Source organism: Pseudophryne corroboree, chromosome 9, assembly GCF_028390025.1.
Source record: "Pseudophryne corroboree isolate aPseCor3 chromosome 9, aPseCor3.hap2, whole genome shotgun sequence".
Classification (NCBI taxonomy): Eukaryota; Metazoa; Chordata; class Amphibia; order Anura; family Myobatrachidae; genus Pseudophryne; species Pseudophryne corroboree.
The window spans coordinates 423,771,486-423,792,043 of NC_086452.1; the positions used below are offsets into that span (position 1 = coordinate 423,771,486).

The 20,558-nt window shown below is 45.1% G+C and overlaps 1 protein-coding gene across 2 annotated transcripts in view; it reads right to left on the bottom strand.

The window, feature by feature from the left end:
- The window catches only part of EOGT (EGF domain specific O-linked N-acetylglucosamine transferase), a 118,407-nt gene that overhangs the window by 2,559 nt on the left and 95,290 nt on the right, over nucleotides 1-20,558 (bottom strand). Inside the window, exons 10-16 of one of the 2 annotated variants that reach the window (XR_010186982.1) lie at nucleotides 18,840-18,911; nucleotides 18,633-18,719; nucleotides 9,569-9,637; nucleotides 8,067-8,128; nucleotides 5,922-6,041; nucleotides 2,415-2,517; nucleotides 2,103-2,253 (exon numbers count right to left, since the gene is read on the bottom strand). Coding sequence is in view for 1 of the 2 variants with exons in the window: in XM_063940938.1 (XP_063797008.1) it covers nucleotides 2,415-2,517; nucleotides 5,922-6,041; nucleotides 8,067-8,128; nucleotides 9,569-9,637; nucleotides 18,633-18,719; nucleotides 18,840-18,911 (513 nt within the window). In the remaining variant the exon portion in view is untranslated. The remainder of the gene's footprint in view (nucleotides 1-2,102; nucleotides 2,254-2,414; nucleotides 2,518-5,921; nucleotides 6,042-8,066; nucleotides 8,129-9,568; nucleotides 9,638-18,632; nucleotides 18,720-18,839; nucleotides 18,912-20,558) is intronic. The other variant, XM_063940938.1, reaches the window with a different exon arrangement.

Here is a 20,558-nt window from a genome sequence, read left to right on the forward strand (position 1 = left end):
ATGTCAACATTCTGAATGTCGATATTCAGAACACACTGACATTCTAGTGTTGACATTCTGACTGTCAATGCTCAGATTGCCGACATAACATAGCACACCCCTTCACAGGACAGGGCTGATCTGCAGAACAGGCCGCTATGGCGTTACTCCTGACTGATCAGGACTACAGCATAATAATATGTACAGTTTAAATGTGCTGACATCGGTGCCCTGAAGAAGCACAAATCATCAGATGGGGACCACGTAGAGATCAACTACAACCTATTATGAAAAATAAATGGCAGGCTCCAACACCCATTCATTGAGTGGCATCAAGAGCCTGAATCTGGAAAAGGAACAAACACAATAAAGGATTTCGGAGCTAATTCAGTAAGGATCGTAAAAAGTACAAATTAGCAAAAACTGCGACCAATCGCAAAATTGCAAAAGCACACCCAAATGGAAAATCTGCAAAACGAATTTAATGTTACAAAAAAAGTGGACTGTCAAATTTGCAACTTTTGCGATTACATTTAAAAATCCGCATTTTTTGCGAAAAAACTTACACTTCATTGCATTTTTTGCGTAAAGGTTTCTGATGTCACAATTTAGCATCAGCCACACATAACATTGAGCCAACCATGCCTACTGACAGGGTGTGTCAAACAACAAGACGAGCTACTTCCGCTGGTGAATCCACATACGCAGGCGGATAAAGGAAAAAAAATAATGTTTTTTTTTATGTTGAAAGTTTACATACATGACATATTAATGTTTCTTTGTTATTATTAACATTCCTTATGTTATTGTTTAATGTGAAAAAAAAAAAGTGGTGCATAATTAAAATGTTCACAAAATCACAATTATTGTGGTGATGTTATTGAACATATGTTTCTTTGTCAAGGGGGAAACAAAACAAAAATCCTTACGTGGGTATGATTTTTGAAGATAATAATTGTTTGTTGCTTTAAATCATAATAAAAACTCAGCTTTTAAACCAAAAGCCATTTACCAAACAAAAAACAAAAAAACAAAAAAAACTTGCTTGTAAATGTTATTGTACATGTTTGTTGGAAAACAAGTGAGTTCCTGACAAACCTGCATTGTTATTAATTTAAAGAATTATTAGGTTACTACTAACATATATTTTAGAGTAATACATGTGTTAAATAGTTTAATGCCCCCTCACATGTTGTTAAGTTTCAATGCAGCTGAATAAAGTGAATTGTGGTCGGCAGTGTGAGCTGCTTCAGCTGGAGGTAATGAAGCAATGATTGCAATATACATCCAACATTTTACAACTGAGGTCAGCTTGTGCAGATTTTAAGGTTGACCTGTAGTCACTCAGAAACTGCACACCATGGCCCTCATTCCGAGTTGTTCGCTCGGTATTTTTCATCGCATCGCAATGAAAATCCGCTTAGTACGCATGCGCAATGTTCGCACTGCGACTGCGCCAAGTAACTTTGCTATGTAGAAAGTAATTTTACTCACGGCTTTTTCATCGCTCCGGCGATCGTAATGTGATTGACAGGAAATGGGTGTTACTGGGCGGAAACACGGCGTTTCAGGGGCGTGTGGCTGAAAACGCTACCGTTTCCGGAAAAAACGCAGGAGTGGCCGGAGAAACGGTGGGAGTGCCTGGGCGAACGCTGGGTGTGTTTGTGACGTCAACCAGGAACGACAAGCACTGAACTGATCGCACAGGCAGAGTAAGTCTGAAGCTACTCCAAAACTGCTACGAGGTTTGTGATCGCAATATTGCGATTACTTCGGTCGCACTTTTAAGAAGCTAAGATACACTCCCAGTAGGCGGCGGCTTAGCGTGTGTAACTCTGCTACATTCGCATTGCGACCGATCAACTCGGAATGAGGGCCCATAAATGTGCGTTCAGTTGCAAAAAATGCATATGCTCCACCTATCTAAAATCTGAATAAGCCCACAACACGCCCCTGCTCGTAGTTTTTGAGAGTCCAGCCCTTTAGTACGCCCCCTACACGCCTAGTTTTCGTAGTGCATACGCAGTTTTTGCTATGTCTCAGAAGTTGTATTTTTTGTCTCAGAAATTTTATTTTTTCTCTCAGATTTTACGTATTTTCACAATTTTTGCAGTTTTGCGTACCTTGTTGAATTAGCCCCTTCATGTACCAAAAATCAGCAATGTCCTGAATGGGGTAAGCACTAGACACCAGAAACATATTGGACTGTTACAGGATATTGTACGAGTGACCTGTTAGGGAAGGCTGTCAGGAAACGTGGGGCCATCTCAAGGTCTGAGGGAGCAGACAAAGGTAATTTCAGATGGTGGTATAGGAGAACGCGACCTTCATACATGTACAGAGGAAAGTTGTATTTCTTTTTTTTAACTTACTAAAGAAACATTTTCCAAAACACTACTTTGCCAGCTAGCTGGTCACATCCGTATGCCACCTACCTTGTCCTGAGGGAAGACTTTATCCGGTTTCTCCCAGGTGACATAGTGAACTCCTCTAAGCTTTGCCAAATCTAAGTAACACCGCTCATCTTCACAATTGTACCTACAGAGATTCAGTCATGTTACAGGCAATCTTAATGAGGCATTATATTTAACAAAGACTATGCAGAAACAAAGGCTGATTCTGGATCGCACATAAGTTGCAATGCGTATGTCTCTTGTGGATTTCAGCACGCCACACATGCGCCAAAGAAAGATATCGGCTTCTGCGCATGCGTCAGATCCGGGTAACTGCTCACAGACAGAGATCCCTGCGGATGGACCACTATTTCTGTGAAATGGGAATTTTGGGGCGGTAGCTGGACGATGACCATGCGATTGTATGGAATTTTTCTGTCTTGTGTGAGTGGCATTAGCGGGCAAGCAGACCTCCTTACTCGATTGTAGAATGCAGATGCAGACGAGACGCCTGTTTCAGCTGGATGTGAGCATGGGGCTGGTGTATGTCCCAATACTAATGACAGCTGTCACCAAACTATAGATGAACTTAACTGTTCATGTATAGTCAAGAATGAAATGGGAGGGGCAAGGCCAACATGCAACCAATCAGAGAGGGCGTAGATTGCTAGATCAACAATGTTATGGTTGACAGTCAATAGGTTGACACTAAATGGTCGACATGTATAAAAAGGTCGACAGATGAAAGGTCGACAGGGTCAAAAAGTCATCATGCCAATGGTCGACACAACAATGATCAACATACAAGTGGTCAACGCACTTTTTGGGGGGCACGTCTTGTATATTTCATGTTCTGTAACCACCATCAGTAGAAACGTATACCCTCGCAGGCTCGCTTAGCTCGCCACACTTCGGCCAAGGTGGCTCGCTGCTCTCACCACAGGTTACTATTTTCAGCAGATGTCCACATGGATAGTAAATCAAGCAAATGTTGGGGAAACAAATGAAAAAAAAAATCAAAACACTATTTGTGTCGACCTTTTGAACCTGTTGACTGTCTGACGACCTTAAGCATTGTCAGCATAATGCATGTCGCCCATATGTTATCGACCCCATTGACTGTCAACCAAAACATTGCCAGGCTATCATCCGGATGCCATCAGAGTAGCTAAACATTTATCTGCAGCACAAAGAAATAAGAGATGCAGCTGCACGTGAAACGAGGCTCATACATTCAACGGGTGAATGTGTGTATGCGAGTATGTATATATGGGTTATCTGTGTGGATTAATGGGATTCCTCTATAAAATGGCAGCATGCTCCAATTGAAAGTAATGGCATATTTATGGTTACTTGCGGACTGTAGGGACTCCCACTCACACTCAATCAGCAACACAACTGAATATAAAATACAGGTGATCAGTAGAGTAAAGGAAAAAGTATACAATTTAGAAACATAGAATTTGACGGCAGATAAGAACCACTTGGCCCATCTAGTCTGCCCCTTTTTTTTTTTTACCATGTTTGTATCTCAAACCTTATTTGATCCTTATTTCTTTGCAGGGATATCCTTATGTCTATCCCATGCATGTTTAAATTGCTCCACTGTCTTAGCATCTACCACCTCTGATATGAGGCTGTTTCACTTGTCCACTACCCTTTCTTTTTCATTTTTCCTCTAATTTCTCCCGAACCCCCCCCCCCCCCTCCAGCCTCAGTGCATGTCCTTGTGTTCTATTGTTTCTCTTCATTTGGAGAATGTTCCCCTTCTGGACTTGATATATTTGAAAGTTTCTATCATGTCCCCCCTTTCCCTTCTCTGCTCCGTACTATACATATTGAGATTTCTTAGTCTTTCTGGGTATGTTTTGTGGTGTAGGCCATGCACCATTTTAGTTGCCCTTCTTTGTACAGTCTCTAATGTATTAATATCCTTTTGAAGATATGGCCTCCAGAACTGAACACAGTATTCTAGATGAGGCCGTACCAATGACCTATACAGTGGCATTATACTTCTTTCTTTCTGCTGCTGATTCCTCTCCCTATGCTGCCAAGCATCTGACTAGCCTTCCTCATTGCTTTGTTACATTGCTTTCCTGCCTTTAAGTCACCTGAAATAGTGACTCCTAGTTCCCTTTTCTCCTCAGTAGTTTCCAGAATTACAGAAATTGTAATTCATGCATGCATCATAGGCTACAAGTATATGCCTCATCCAAAATGGAGGCACTAACTTGCTTGTGTCTAGCTAGATCGTAAAAACACAAGCAAACGTGCTTTTCCCACCATTATCCCAATATATTCCACGGATAGAAACGTACACAATGGTACAAGTCACATGACACCCATGCATTATACAGGTCTTAAATGGAACCCATGGTGAACAGGATTCTTTTCCTTGTCTTACAAATATCTTCAGTGTCACATGGCATGTGCAAACCACATCTGCCAGAACTATTCTGGATATATTTTTTACATGACCCTTGTGGCCTGAAGTGTCGACTGAACAAGATTGATAGGGACACATTATTTATACACAAAGTCAAAATTACAAGTATATTAATGGGCATGTAACATCGTCGCTGTGATTAATGGCTGCTAGCATGTACAGATCCTGATAATCCGCATGTAGATATGGACTGCACGAATGCTGCGCTGACCTTGCTCAGAGGACTCGTGGGAACCAAACTTTGCTTTTTATTTTCAGAGTCTATAAATATTTATTGAAAATTCCATTCTGAGACATCATGTTTCCAGATAAGAGACTGTATGGACAACTCTGATCGCTGACGGACAATAACTCCTTACATAGAAATCACCACCAGTACATAAATGTTTGCATTTAATAAGAGTCAGACTACATGGTGTCTAGTTCATGCCTGCAAATTAAGGAGAAATAAGTTTTGTGTCGCCCTCGCAAGGCTGAGGCAGCCAGTCGATTCGCTAGCTTCACATGACATCACGCCTGTATAAAATGCACTTCAACTTAGTTTCTAAGCGCCTCAAAAAGTCAATCAGGTGCTAAGTGAACTAGGACCAGGGGAAGATTAGCCATAGGACTCACCAGGAAGATTCCTGGTAGGCCGATGTGTCTGTGGGGCCTGTTTTGTTTGTTGTCATGTGACCCCACCCCACACAGGACAGGCAGCCCACCACACTCAGTACACCGCATTGTCCCCATTCATTCTGTTATTCCATCTCTGCAGTACAGCAACTCTGCCGTCCAGTGTTGCTGCCATGGCTACACAGTATACTCCTCTTGTGCTGCCCATGTTGGGCCACTTCTACAATATTTTACACGCCCACTGTTAGTTCACAATCCGCCCCTGGTCTCAGACACAACTGCAGCAAAAGATGCCAGGAAGGCCGCAACGGCGAATAATCAGACCCTATGAGGAGGGAAACTGCACCCCCCCCCCATCAGACCACACCCCCATTAGGGCTGCTTCCATAAATTTCCCGGGCTGGTTTTCCACCAAATCCGCCCCTGACTTAGGGCTATGATTCAATAGCAGATAATAGGAAAATATAAAATGAGAAAACAGGACTTACAGCTCAAAGACCACCGCCCAGTCTGGTAAGAAGAGTGAGTGCGTCAGGCCGGCCCCATGCATCCCGATAAATATGTCAGAGTTGTGCGTGATCCTCAGTTGTTCAAGGAATCCGAGGGTTCTAAAGAAGAATACAGGACAGAAACGTGGCAGTGACAGAGACTATCATTAGGACTCAAGAAGAGGGAGACATATATGTAACAAGTCAGGTTTTCCCAGACTTGTGGCTATCATGTAATAGTCTGCAATTTGCTGGAGCTAAAGCAATTCTAGCAAAACAGTCATTCATATATATAATAAAATGGTAAATGTTGTGTCTGTACATAGCAATTTATTTTTAGAAATATACTTCTAGGGACTGTTTATGAACTATGGAGATGAAAAACATTTTTTCAGAATTTTTTGTCTGTCTATCTGTTTGTTCTGACATCATACAAAAACTACTGGATGAATTTAGATTGCTTTTTCTTCACTATTATAAAGCTTAGTGACCTAGAGAGAAACTGAGGTTTGTATGATCTTAATGTGACATCAGGGAGAGGAGTAATAAAGGAAAAAACAGACACTTGACACTCGGCGCTCTGAAAGTTGGTGTTCCAATCATGTTTCTGCGGCACTTGACTCTGCCCAAATTATGCAACACAACCCGACTTAAAGTGACTGCTCTGCAGAGGAACATGATTGTGGCAGAGATTCTATAATGCCATGTGGCACAGGTGAGACTGTGATCATACCACGTATACCCCTTTTCCCCAACAATTTTCCCTTTCAATTTAAGCGCCTGCAGTTTCCTGAAAGCGTCTGCTACACTATGATGATCAACAAGTCGCAGGGGCAAACAATCAGTACTGCAGGCATAGATCTTAGTACCAGCTGCTTCTCCCATGGTCAGCTTTACATTGCTTGCTCGTAGCCCCAAACATCTTTTTGTGCTAATCCCTGAACTGCAAATATTGTACAAAGAAATGTTGTGATCAATGTGAACAATATAAAATATACATTGCAATATTAGATGGCACTACTGTCCTTGTAAAATGAGTACCGCTGTGCAATAACAGACATCCCCGCGAGCTCTGTCATGCTTTGCTTTTTTCTACTGAAAGCACAGCGCAATAGGTGTGTCTTAGCAGTCACGCTACACACCTGCTGTTATATTTCTCACACTGTGTGCAGTCAAAATGCAGACATTCACAATATCGACAGAAGAACGTTAACACTGATGATGTCAACATTTTTAATGTAGACACCTGCAAAATGTCGACAATGACAGCATGTCAATATCGGAAATGGTTCCATAAGGGTTAGCGTTAGGGTTACCATTAGGAATAGAGATAGAAATAGATAAAAAAGCACAGTGTCAACATTTCATAACTACTACTAATTACACGAGTGCTGTCATGAATATCAACATTAAAGTTGACATCATGCACATATCAAAATGTTGACATTACAAACCATGATGTCGACAGGATATACCACAGCCACTCGCACAATAAGGCTACATTAAAAAAAATAATAATAATTCCAACCTGGCCAGAAAATCCACCCCATATGAAGGAAATCAGCAAAACAAATGCTCATTTTTACATGTGGGCATAAGTGAGCCCAGTTCCCATGTTGGAACCTCCATAGTTTCAGTATAAGTTGCTGCATTCACACACAAAAGGTGTATGACACTATGGTCATGAAAGAGGGAATATTGACGTTTTTATTTTATTTTTTTACTAGACTTTTCTATAACATTGTGCCTAAAAATGTGTTTTCGGGTGGAAAGTGTGCATGGAAGACAAGTAAACATATTACAACGTCATAAGTGATCTGTGCCAACTACAAGGTGAGGTAAAACTCCCTAGCCTAGCAGGAGAAGAGGAGGATGATGACCGTTGCCGTCAAAAACACGCCAAGTATGGAAGGGCAGGGTGGAATGGAACTGGAGCGGGACAGATGAAAAGGCAGAGAAGGGGGCAGGGCAGAACAAAGGGCGGAGCAGCAGATGGAGAGTGGGCGGAGCAGAGCAGTGGGCGGACGCTGAGGTAACCCAGTATATTCCTTTCCTAGTACATATAGTGACAGTACCACTCATTTTAGTAAATTGATAAGCAGGACAGTTGTCTGCACGTGTCCTCGTACCATATACTGTACATACCTGTACTTGTAATCTACAACATTCACTTGAAACAGCGGAACATTCTTCAGAGCAAGGACCAGCTGGAATACATTTGAATCAAACGTTTAGTTTATAAAAAAGAATTAAAAATAAACCCCTTCAATACAGTAATACTTTATGTAATATTGTTCTTATGTTTTTCCGCACATATTTCCTTGGAGTTTTGTCGCCACAGCTTTATTTCCCATGCTACAGGAAGCTTTTGTGGTTAAATATGGCTTTATGGAATGAGGACTATATTCAGAGCCTTCCCGCCCCAGATGGACAGATACCGTTAACAGTGTTTTCCATATATAAGTGGAATGCGTTGAAAAAACAAGGCACAAACTCTGTACCCCTCCCTGACACTTGTCTCCGAGACGTCAGCTACGTGCCAGGCATAAGTAATGGCAGAGGAAAAAAAGCAACACGGTTACATGGAAGCAAGCCCAGTCCTTGGGGACTCCCAACAAACTGGGACTCAGAGGACGGAGTAAGGAAAAAAATAAATAGCCAGAAATTATATGCTGTCTGGGTTGCAGGTTTGGTTGTAGGTTTTATTTATTTTTATTTTATTTTTATATTATCAATGTCACATCAGGTTACGCCAAACGATGCTTTTAGGTACTAAATATTTTTAAACAAAATAATTCATTTTTAAAGGGAAACATCTGACAACAAAACATTTGAGCTGTAAAACACTAAAAAGAAAAAACGTGGGGTTCCCAGACTTCCAGACACTAAACACACTAAACCCCCCCCCCCCTGCAATAACCAAAAAATAACAATCTCCACGTGAGTTCCTAAAATAACTTGGATGAAAACTCTTACTGCACAGAATGCCCACTTCTCTACGAGTTGGGTGGTGGATGGGTTGGAATAAAAATTTGTGAAATGCAGTCCCCATTTACCCTAAGTGCATCATGGGGGTCATTCTGACCCGTTCGCTCGCTGCTTTTTAACGCAGCAGAGCGAACGGGTCCCTACTGTGCATGCGCCGGCACATGGCAGATGGCCGAAGGGCGTAGCAGGGATGCAATCGCCTCTGCTTGATCGCTGGGCGGAAGGGGGCGGAACGGCAGCGTTTGGCCGCCGTTTCGTGGGTGCGGTCCGGCCAATGCAGGCGTGGCCGGACCGAACGGGGGGCGGGCCGCAACAGCTGCGTGACGTCACACGCAGCCGCTGCGGCCCGGAGAGCAATGAGTAGCTCCCGGCCAGCACGCTAAAGCTGCGCTGGTCGGGAGCTACTCTTGAAGTGCAAAGGCATCGCCGCTGTGTGATGCCTTTGCACTTCTGCGGAGGAGGGGGGGGGGGAACCGGACTGAAATGCGGGGCGGACTAGCCCTGTGCTGGGTGTCCCCCTGAATGTCAGGGAAGATGATCGTAGCTGTGCTAAATTTAGCACAGCTACGATCAACTCAGAATGACCCCCAATGTAAAAATGAGCATTACCTTTCTAATATTGAACAGGTTTTTAAAAATAATTTAGAACAAAGAAGTACCTTGTCCAAGTTGAGTATTTTCCGATACTCTGTGCTCCGTATGAGAATGGTGACTCGAATTTTTTCCTCCTGCAGTCAAAATGTTTAAAATATTATATTTATTATATAAAAAAAAAAAAAAAAAAAAAAAAGTAATATTCAAATCACAGTTCATTTTTGTCTTAAGGCGGAAACTTCCCATGCATTCTATGGATTATTACTTACACAACACCAGTGTGTATTTCCAGGAACTTTACAGTGATGAATATTAATATAGCAGCACTGGACAGACTAATGCATTAGGTATATACAGTCCCACGAGAATGACACGGGGGAAGATGTATAAAGCCTGGGAGGGGTATTTATCAAATCTTGGAGAGACGTAAAGTACTAACCAATCAGCTCCTGTCATTTTACATGGTTGGAGAGAACTAAAGTGGAGAAGTTGAACAAAGTGACAAACAGCTACTGATCACTGCCGTATTTATAATGGGTGCAGTGTGCAGGGCACACACCGCACACGCCGAACCCATTTCTTGAATACTTACACCTTTGGAGTCCCGTGCCGATGACAGCAGTGCTGCAGAAATCACCGGGAAAATGGCGCGGTGGCCATTTTCCCAGCTTTTTGTGCATACACAGTAGAAAAGTTGACGGAAAAATGTTGTGTCGCCGTTAGCACTAGTCCTGTAGTGCTCAGACTCTACATCGCTGCCGGCAGAGAGAAGGGGGCCCAGATGGAGGAGACTGCACACGAACCTCCTCCTCTCTTAAAACGCCCCTGCTTCTGTCAATTATCTAGCACTATCTATGAAATGACAGAAGTGATTGGTTGCTTTGAACAACTACTCCACTTTATCTGGGCTATATACATAAATGTTTTGATAGAAACAGGACAAAACCACCTCTATTTTATTTGCTACATACACACAAAGTTGACGTATATTTTTGTTAGTGCGGATAGCAGAAGTCTTTCCATCATCTGATATATACAACATATATATCTTTCCCCTCTCCCTCCAACATCCATTTCCCAAAACCCCCCCCCCCCCCCCTTTTTGGATTAAGTATTAAAATAAAAAAACACTTTGTTAGCTAAAACCATTAGTCTGAGTGTCATTACAACAACATCATCCCCTTTTATACTATAAGAACTTGTCCACTTGGCGCACCTAACTCTGTACTGTATCATTTCCATCAGCAAAGATGACCGCAACATCCAGCGTTACCCATACAGCTGTCAATCTCCATCAGCTTCAGGTTCCAACTGACAGGGAGCGCTTCCTAACTTTCACTTCAGGTCTAATCTGCTGCACAGACTCCATCCAAGGTGGTTATTCCGAGTTGATCGCTAGCTGCATTCGTTCGCTGTGCAGCGATGAGGCAAAAAAATTGGCACTTCTGCGCATGCGGCGCAATGTGCATGCGTGGCGTACTATTACAATGAACGATGTAGTTTTACACAGGGTCTAGCGATGCATTTCAGTCGCACAGGCAGCCACAGAGTGATTGACAGGAAAAGGGCGTTTCTGGGTGTCAACTGACCGTTTTCAAGGAGTGTTCGGAAAAACGCAGGCGTGGCTGGGCGAACGCAGGGCGTGTTTGTGTTTGTTTCGTAAGCACTGAGTAGGCTTGAAGCTACTCTGAAACTGCACAAAATTATTTTGTAGCCGCTCTGCGATCGCTTCGTTCACACTTCTGCTAAGCTAAAATACACTGCTGGAGGAAGAGAGATGCAGATGCACACTCCTAGCACTAAGAACACTGATAGTAAAAATAAGAATTTACTTACCGATAATTCTATTTCTCGTAGTCCGTAGTGGATGCTGGGGACTCCGTCAGGACCATGGGGATTAGCGGCTCCGCAGGAGACAGGGCACAAAAGTAAAAGCTTTAGGATCAGGTGGTGTGCACTGGCTCCTCCCCCTATGACCCTCCTCCAAGCCTCAGTTAGGATACTGTGCCCGGACGAGCGTACATAATAAGGAAGGATTTTGAATCCCGGGTAAGACTCATACCAGCCACACCAATCACACTGTACAACCTGTGATCTGAACCCAGTTAACAGCATGATAACAGCGGAGCCTCTGAAAAGATGGCTCACAACAATAATAACCCGATTTTTGTAACAATAACTATGTACAAGTATTGCAGACAATCCGCACTTGGGATGGGCGCCCAGCATCCACTACGGACTACGAGAAATAGAATTATCGGTAAGTAAATTCTTATTTTCTCTGACGTCCTAAGTGGATGCTGGGGACTCCGTCAGGACCATGGGGATTATACCAAAGCTCCCAAACGGGCGGGAGAGTGCGGATGACTCTGCAGCACCGAATGAGAGAACTCCAGGTCCTCCTCAGTCAGGGTGTGCCCCTGACCAAGTATCAGCTCGGCAAAGTTGTAAAGCCGAGACCCCTCGGGCAGCCGCCCAAGATGAGCCCACCTTCCTTGTGGAATGGGCATTTACATATTTTGGCTGTGGCAGGCCTGCCACAGAATGTGCAAGCTGAATTGTACTACACATCCAACTAGCAATCGTCTGCTTAGAAGCAAGAGCACCCAGTTTGTTGGGTGCATACAGGATAACAGCAAGTCAGTTTTCCTGACTCCAGCCGTCCTGGAAACTATATTTTCAGGGCCCTGACAACATCTAGCAACTTGGAGTCCTCCAAGTCCCTAGTAGCCGCAGGTACCACAATAAGCTGGTTCGGGTGAAACACTGACACCACCTTAGGGAGAAACTGGGGATGAGTCCGCAGCTCTGCCCTGTCCGAATGGACAATCAGATATGGGCTTTTTTGAGACAAACGCCGCCAATTCTGACACTCGCCTGGCCGAGGCCAGGGCCAACAGCATGGTCACTTTCCCTGTGAGATATTTCAAATCCACAGATTTGAGCGGTTTAAACCAATGTGATTTTAGGAATCCCAGAACTACGTTGAGATCCCACAGTGCCACTGGAGGCACAAAAGGGGGTTGTATATGCAGTACTCCCTTGACAAACTTCTGGACTTCAGGAACTGAAGCCAATTCTTTCTGGAAGAAAATCGACAGGGCCGAAATTTGAACCCTAATGGACCCCAATTTGAGGCCCATAGACACTCCTGTTTGCAGGAAATGCAGGAAACGACCGAGTTGAAATTTCTTCATGGGGCCTTCCTGGCCTCACACCACGCAACATATTTTCGCCACATGTGGTGATAATGTTGTGCGGTCACCTCCTTCCTGGCTTTGACCAGGGTAGGAATGACCTTTTCCGGAATGCCTTTTTCCCTTAGGATCCGGCGTTCAACCGCCATGCCGTCAAACGCAGCCGCGGTAAGTCTTGGAACAGACATGGTACTTGCTGAAGCAAGTCCCTTCTTAGCGGCAGAGGCCATGAGTCCTCTGTGAGCATCTCTTGAAGTTCCGGGTACCAAGTCCTTCTTGGCCAATCCGGAGCCACGAGTATAGTTCTTACTCCTCTACGTCTTATAATTCTCAATACCTTGGGTATGAGAAGCAGAGGAGGGAAGACATACACCGACTGGTACACCCACGGTGTTACCAGAACGTCCACAGCTATTGCCTGAGGGTCTTTTGACCTGGCGCAATACTTGTCCAGTTTTTTGTTCAGGCGGGACGCCATCATGTCCACCTTTGGTCTTTTCCAACGGTTCACAATCATGTGGAAGACTTCCCGATGAAGTCCCCACTCTCCCGGGTGGAGGTTGCTGAGGAAGTCTGCTTCCCAGTTGTCCACTCCCGGAATGAACACTGCTGACAGTGCTATCACATGATTTTCCGCCCAGCGAAAAATCCTTGCAGTTTCTGCCATTGCCCTCCTGCTTCTTGTGCCGCCCTGTCTGTTTACGTGGGCGACTGCCGTGATGTTGTCCCACTGGATCAATACCGGCTGACCTTGAAGCAGAGGTCTTGCTAAGCTTAGAGCATTGTAAATTGCCCTTAGCTCCAGTATATTTATGTGGAGAAAAATCTCCAGACTTGATCACACTCCCTGGAAATTTTTTCCCTGTGTGACTGCTCCCCAGCCTCTCAGGCTGGCCTCCGTGGTCACCAGCATCCAATCCTGAATGCCGAATCTGCGGCCCTCTAGAAGATGAGCACTCTGTAACCACCACAGGAGAGACACCCTTGTCCTTGGAGATAGGGTTATCCGCTGATGCATCTGAAAATGCGATCCGGACCATTTGTCCAGCAGATCCCACTGAAAAGTTCTTGCGTGGAATCTGCCGAATGGAATCGCTTCGTAATAAGCCACCATTTTTCCCAGGACTCTTGTGCAATGATGCACTGACACTTTTCCTGGTTTTAGGAGGTTCCTGACTAGCTCGGATAACTCCCTGGCTTTCTCCTCCGGGAGAAACACCTTTTTCTGGACTGTGTCCAGAACCATCCCTAGGAACAGCAGACGTGTCGTCGGAAACGGCTGCGATTTTGGATATTTAGAATCCACCCGTGCTGTCGTAGAACTACTTGAGATAATGCTACTCCGACTTCCAACTGTTCTCTGGACCTTGCCCTTATCAGGAGATCGTCCAAGTAAGGGATAATTAAGACGCCTTTTCTTTGAAGAAGAATCATCATTTCGGCCATTACTTTGGTAAAGACCCGGGGTGCCGTGGACAATCCAAACGGCAGCGTCTGAAACTGATAGTGACAGTTCCGTACCACGAACCTGAGGTACCCTTGGTGAGAAGGGCAATTTGGGACATGGAGGTAAGCATCCTTGATGTCCAGGGACACCATATAGTCCCCTTCTTCCTGGTTCGCTATCACTGCTCTGAGTGACTCCATCTTGATTTGAACCTTTGTATGTAAGTGTTCAAAGATTTCCCATTTAGAATAGGTCTCACCGAGCCGTCTGGCTTCAGTACCACAATATAGTGTGGAATAATAGCCCTTTCCTTGTTGTAGGAGGGGTACTTTGATTATCACCTGCTGGGAATACAGCTTGTGAATTGTTTCCAATACTGCCTCCCTGTCGGAGGAAGACGTTGGTAAAGCAGACATCAGGAGCCTGCGAGGGGGAGACGTCTCGAATTTCCAGTCTGTACCCCTGGGATACTACTTGTAGGATCCAGGGGTCCACTTGCGAGTGAGCCCACTACGCGCTGAAACTCTTGAGACGACCCCCCACCGCACTTGAGTCCGCTTGTACGGCCCCAGCGTCATGCTGAGGACTTGGCAGAAGCTGTGGAGGGCTTCTGTTCCTGGGAATGGGCTGCCTGCTGCAGTCTTCTTCCCTTTCCTCTATCCCTGGGCAGATATGACTGGCCTTTTGCCCGCTTGCCCTTATGGGGACGAAAGGACTGAGGCTGAAAAGACGGTGTCTTTTTCTGCTGAGATGTGATTTGGGGTAAAAAAGGTGGATTTTCCAGCTGTTGCCGAGGCCACCAGGTCCGATGGACCGACCCCAAATAACTCCTCCCCTTTATACGGCAATACTTCCATGTGCCGTTTGGAATCTGCATCACCTGACCACTGTCGTGTCCATAAACATCTTCTGGCAGATATGGACATCGCACTTACTCTTGATGCCAGAGTGCAAATATCCCTCTGTGCATCTCGCATATATAGAAATGCATCCTTTAAATGCTCTATAGTCAATAAAATACTGTCCCTGTCAAGGGTATCAATATTTTCAGTCAGGGAATCCGACCAAGCCACCCCAGCGCTGCACATCCAGGCTGAGGCGATCGCTGGTCGCAGTATAACACCAGTATGTGTGTATATACCTTTTTAGGATATTTTCCAGCCTCTCAGCTGGCTCCTTGAGGGCGGCCCTATCTGGAGACGGTACCGCCACTTGTTTTGATAAGCGTGTGAGCGCCTTATCCACCCTAAAGGGTGTTTCCCAACGCGCCCTAACTTCTGGCGGGAAAGGGTATACCGCCAATAATTTTCTATCGGGGGAAACCCACGCATCATCACACACTTCATTTAATTTATCTGATTCAGGAAAAACTACAGGTAGTTTTTTCACACCCCACATAATACCCTTCTTGTGGTACTTGTAGTATCAGAAATATGTAACACCTCCTTCATTGCCCTTAACATGTAACGTGTGGCCCTAAAGGAAAATACGTTTGTTTCTTCACCGTCGACACTGGAGTCAGTGTCCGTGTCTGTGTCGACCGACTGAGGTAAATGAGCGTTTTACAGCCCCTGACGGTGTTTGAGACGCCTGGACAGGTACTAATTTGTTTGCCGGCCGTCTCATGTCGTCAACCGACCTTGCAGCGTGTTGACATTATCCCGTAATTCCTTAAATAAGCCATCCATTCCGGTGTCGACTCCCTAGAGAGTGACATCACCATTTCAGGCAATTGCTCCGCCTCCTCACCAACATCGTCCTCATACATGTCGACACACACGTACCGACACACAGCACACACACAGGGAATGCTCTGATAGAGGACAGGACCCCACTAGCCCTTTGGGGAGACAGAGGGAGAGTTTGCCAGCACACACCAAAAACGCTATAATTATACAGGGACAACCTTTATATAAGTGTTTTTCCCTTATAGCATTTTAATATATATATACATATCGCCAAATAAGTGCCCCCCCTCTCTGTTTTAACCCTGTTTCTGTAGTGCAGTGCAGGGGAGAGCCTGGGAGCCTTCCCACCAGCATTTCTGTGAGGGAAAATGGCGCTGTGTGCTGAGGAGAATAGGCCCCGCCCCCTTTTCGGCGGGCTTCTTCTCCCGTTTTTCTGAGACCTGGCAGGGGTTAAATACATCCATATAGCCCCCAGGGGCTATATGTGATGTATTTTTAGCCAGAATAAGGTACTATCATTGCTGCCCAGGGCGCCCCCCCCAGCGCCCTGCACCCTCAGTGACCGCTGCTATGAAGTGTGCTGACAACAATGGCGCACAGCTGCAGTGCTGTGCGCTACCTTATGAAGACTGAAGAGTCTTCTGCCGCCGTTTCTGGACCTTCACTTTTCGGCATCTGCAAGGGGGGTCGGCGGCGCGGCTCCGGGACGAACCCCAGGGTGAGACCTGTGTTCCGACTCCCTCTGGAGCTAATGGTGTCCAGTAGCCTAAGAAGCCAATCCATCCTGCACGCAGGTGAGTTCACTTCTCTCCCCTAAGTCCCTCGTAGCAGTGAGCCTGTTGCCAGCAGGACTCACTGAAAATAAAAAACCTAACAAACTTTTACTCTAAGCAGCTCTTTAGGAGAGCCACCTAGATTGCACCCTTCCCGGCCGGGCACAAAAATCTAACTGAGGCTTGGAGGAGGGTCATAGGGGGAGGAGCCAGTGCACACCACCTGATCCTAAAGCTTTTACTTTTGTGCCCTGTCTCCTGCGGAGCCGCTAATCCCCATGGTCCTGACGGAGTCCCCAGCATCCACTTAGGACGTCAGAGAAAATTATTTAAATAAACTCTCACAATTAAAATGGAGTATCTCTAGTATTAGGGTGTGCAGTCCAGGCCCCCTTTTTCCTCTGTATTTGTGTATATATTGTACACTGGAAGGCAAGGCTTCCTTCCTCTGGTATTGGCACCCCTCCCATTTACCCTCAGGTGTTTTAATTAGTTAGGTTCCTGCATTTCAGATCACACATTGATAAGGCCCTATTTAGAGGTAAGTCCTGTATAAATTTATATAATGTGATAGTATTAGGAATGTTAGGGACCCATGTGATGAAGTCACCTGGCCGCGGTACATGGGCCCGCATATTTGCGCAAATGTGTGCTAAGAACTTCAATTATACTCCATTTTAATTGGTAAAATTGGTAAATTATTTTTACTATCCGTGTTCTTAGTGCTAGGAGTGTGCATCTGCATCTCTCTTCCTCCAGCATAGTATTAGAAGCCTCAGCATGATAGCACCTCTTGAAATCTCTAGTATTAGGGTGTGCAGTCCAGGCCCCCCTTTTTTCCTTTAAGCTAAAATACACTCCCAGTGGGCGGCGGCATAGCGTTTGCACAGCTGCTAAAAACTGCTAGCGAGCGATCAACTCGGAATGACCACCCAAATGCGGCTCTGGGTTTCATTTACACATAAGGTGTGTGTGTGTGTGTGTGTGGGGGGGGGGGTGTAATAGGGTGTGAGAATTAGAAAGTGAGAGATTTTGAGAGAGTCCTCCTGTTTTCTTAAGGTGGCATTCATGTACATGGCAAAATCAACCTGGCTTCGCCATGTAAATGATTGCGACTTTAAAAAAAACAGAACTCTCACAAAATGTCTCACTTTTTTGATTCTCACACCCCATGGTCTCCAGTGCCTGCTACCTAAGAGGCTGCCAGCTTCCGAAGTATCACCGAGATACACCCCAGTCAGTGCCGTCACACCCTAATGTTTCTCAGCTACTTTCTACTTTTCACTGTGGGCTCTAAAGTTAAGGGGAATACACACGGGGAGATCAGTGCTTAAATTCTAAGCAATCTGACTAGACATCCCACAGTGATAGCGATGCGCAGCCCTGCGCGTCGCTATGGCCCTCGAGCTAGATTGGCGCAATCTAGCAGGTCGCTCATTTCACTGCTTTATTTTTACACTGCAATTTAGATTTTTGTTTGAACACACCCCACCCAAATCTAACTCCCTCTGCACATGTTATATCTGCCCCACCTGCACTGCACATGGTTTTGCCCATTAGAGGAAGATTTTGCTTTTGCAATCAACCTTGAATTAGGCCCTTAGTACAGAAAGGCTGACCCTGCTTGACTAGAAGATAGTATTTAACATAGAATAGTATGTAGACTCTCTCAGGGCTGGTAATCTGGTCATCCTCCCACCTATAGGTACAGACAAACAGCCCAGGAAAAAACATAAAATATGCCAACAACCTGACTTGGCTCTCTCACATTATCTCGATGGTTAATATGTGTATTGTACATTCTGTACATGCTGCACGCCTCTGCATCCTTTATTCAGAAAGTATACAGAAACAAGAACTCCACATAAAGTTGTCAGTCTATGAATAATAATATACATACATAAGTTACTGCTAGAGAGGTGTTGCAGTACTTTATTCAAAGAGAAGACTTTTAAAAAGGAAAAAATGTATTGCTTTAATGAACTGTGCCCAGAACAGAACCCTTATGTGGATTTATATCGCACCTTTAAAGTCTCTTGGGAAACATTCAGCCGGTAAAGCACGTGTTGGGAAAAGGCTCGGAATAATCCGGTGCCGTGGCAATTTGAGATCTAAAGGAACACAAAAAAAGAGAAAAGTGATAAAATTTACAGCGCCAATAAACTGCGCATCTCCTGTCTTCAAACAATACTTCTCCTGTCATCCTTCACATCTCCAGGTAACGATCTTACCAGCGGTGTGTTGTAAAACAGTCCATATCGCATTCTGGGCAGGAGTGCAAACACGACATCCTTAAAGCAGACCTTGTAAGAGAAGGAAAATGCCTGAAAATGTAACTTCACTTTTATTTATTAAAAAAATAATAATAATAAAAATAGTCGGGAGAGCTACATATTCGGAGAGGCCACAACCTCTGGCAGTAATTATCCTAGCAGGAGGAGGAGGAGGGATGAATTGTTGGGAACACAGTGAGCATGGGGTTGGGAGCGGGAGAGGAATTGTGAATGCGGGAGACGGAGCAGGGGGAATGAGTGGCAGGGAATGGGAGGCAGATCAGTGGCCAGACATTGAGGTGCACCGGCATTCTGCCTTTACTAGTATTTCTGCAGCAGGTTACATTGGTTTCCACAGGGAAACATCAGGTTGTAGAGTGGATCTTGATCCAGAGGCACCAACAGGCTAAAGCTTTAGGCTGTCCCAGGATGCATTGGGGCCTCCTCTATAACCCCGCATCCAGGCACTGTGAGATCAGTTTTCAGTTGATGTCTGCAGCAGCAGGTCACTTAAGTGTCGGGCCACACATAGCGGCAGTCTCACTGCCGCCGGATCCGACCACAGACGTACTTGCGGCGGAGGCGCTCCGGCTTTAGGCATACGGTTGCAGTCGCTCCACTGATTCGCGTGGCTGCTACGGGGAGGAGGTAAGAGGGTCCCCCAGGCGGGACTTGACATTAAATCGCGTTCTGTCTGCGACCTAGGGAAACAGGTCACAGTACTAGCGTGGACACCGTCATCGAGCAGGGACCCCACTAGACCACCAGGGCAATAGAGCACATTTAATAAGGCTCGCTAGTACCTGGGGTGGAAGTCCAGCATAGGGGAGCTGGCTCTTGACCTGTATTCTCTCCCCGGCCCAGGGCGCCATTTACTGCAGATTTTCCCGCCCTGGAGCTGCCTAACACTCTCCCTCACTCCCTGACTGAGATGCTGGGCGCCATTTTCTAAGCGTAGTTGCGGCTGGTCTCTGGGACTGCAGGGCAAGATGTACCTTGTAAAGACGCCTCTATACAGCGCTGTGACTTTACAAACACTTGAGTATTCTACATGTCTTTATATAGACAGCGTTAGTTAAGAAAAAGTGTACTTATCACAGGATATATTGTACGAGTATTCTGATATATACCTCCGGTCTAGGATCGTGTCGTGTTTTTATATATATATATATATATATATGTATATCTGCACATATACTAGTCCATTGCAGTTTTATTGTCATAATTATTATCTGCATTGCCTGTGACTGTGTGTGCCTGTATCTGCTGTGTGAGTTCACTTTCAGTATTTCCCAGCTCTATCACTACATTTTGTACCCTAAGGGACTAGGTGCGTCAGGGTCATATATATAGTGCGTCACAGTATTTACCCATTACATGTATTCTACTGTGTACTCAGTCACATAATACCGGATTTAATCGCTGGTGTTGCATACTGCGTCTACAGTCGCATACTAATGGATTTATTCGCAGGTATTGTACTCTGTCTGGCTTTATCGTACCAGGTCTGTGTACTATGGGGGCAATTCAGATTTAATCGCAGCAGCAAATTTGTTAGCAGTTGGGCAAAACCATGTGCACTTCAGGTGTGGCATATATATACGTTACGGTAAGAACTTACCGTTGATAACGTGATTTCTCTTATGTCCACAGGTATCCACAGGATAATATTGGGAT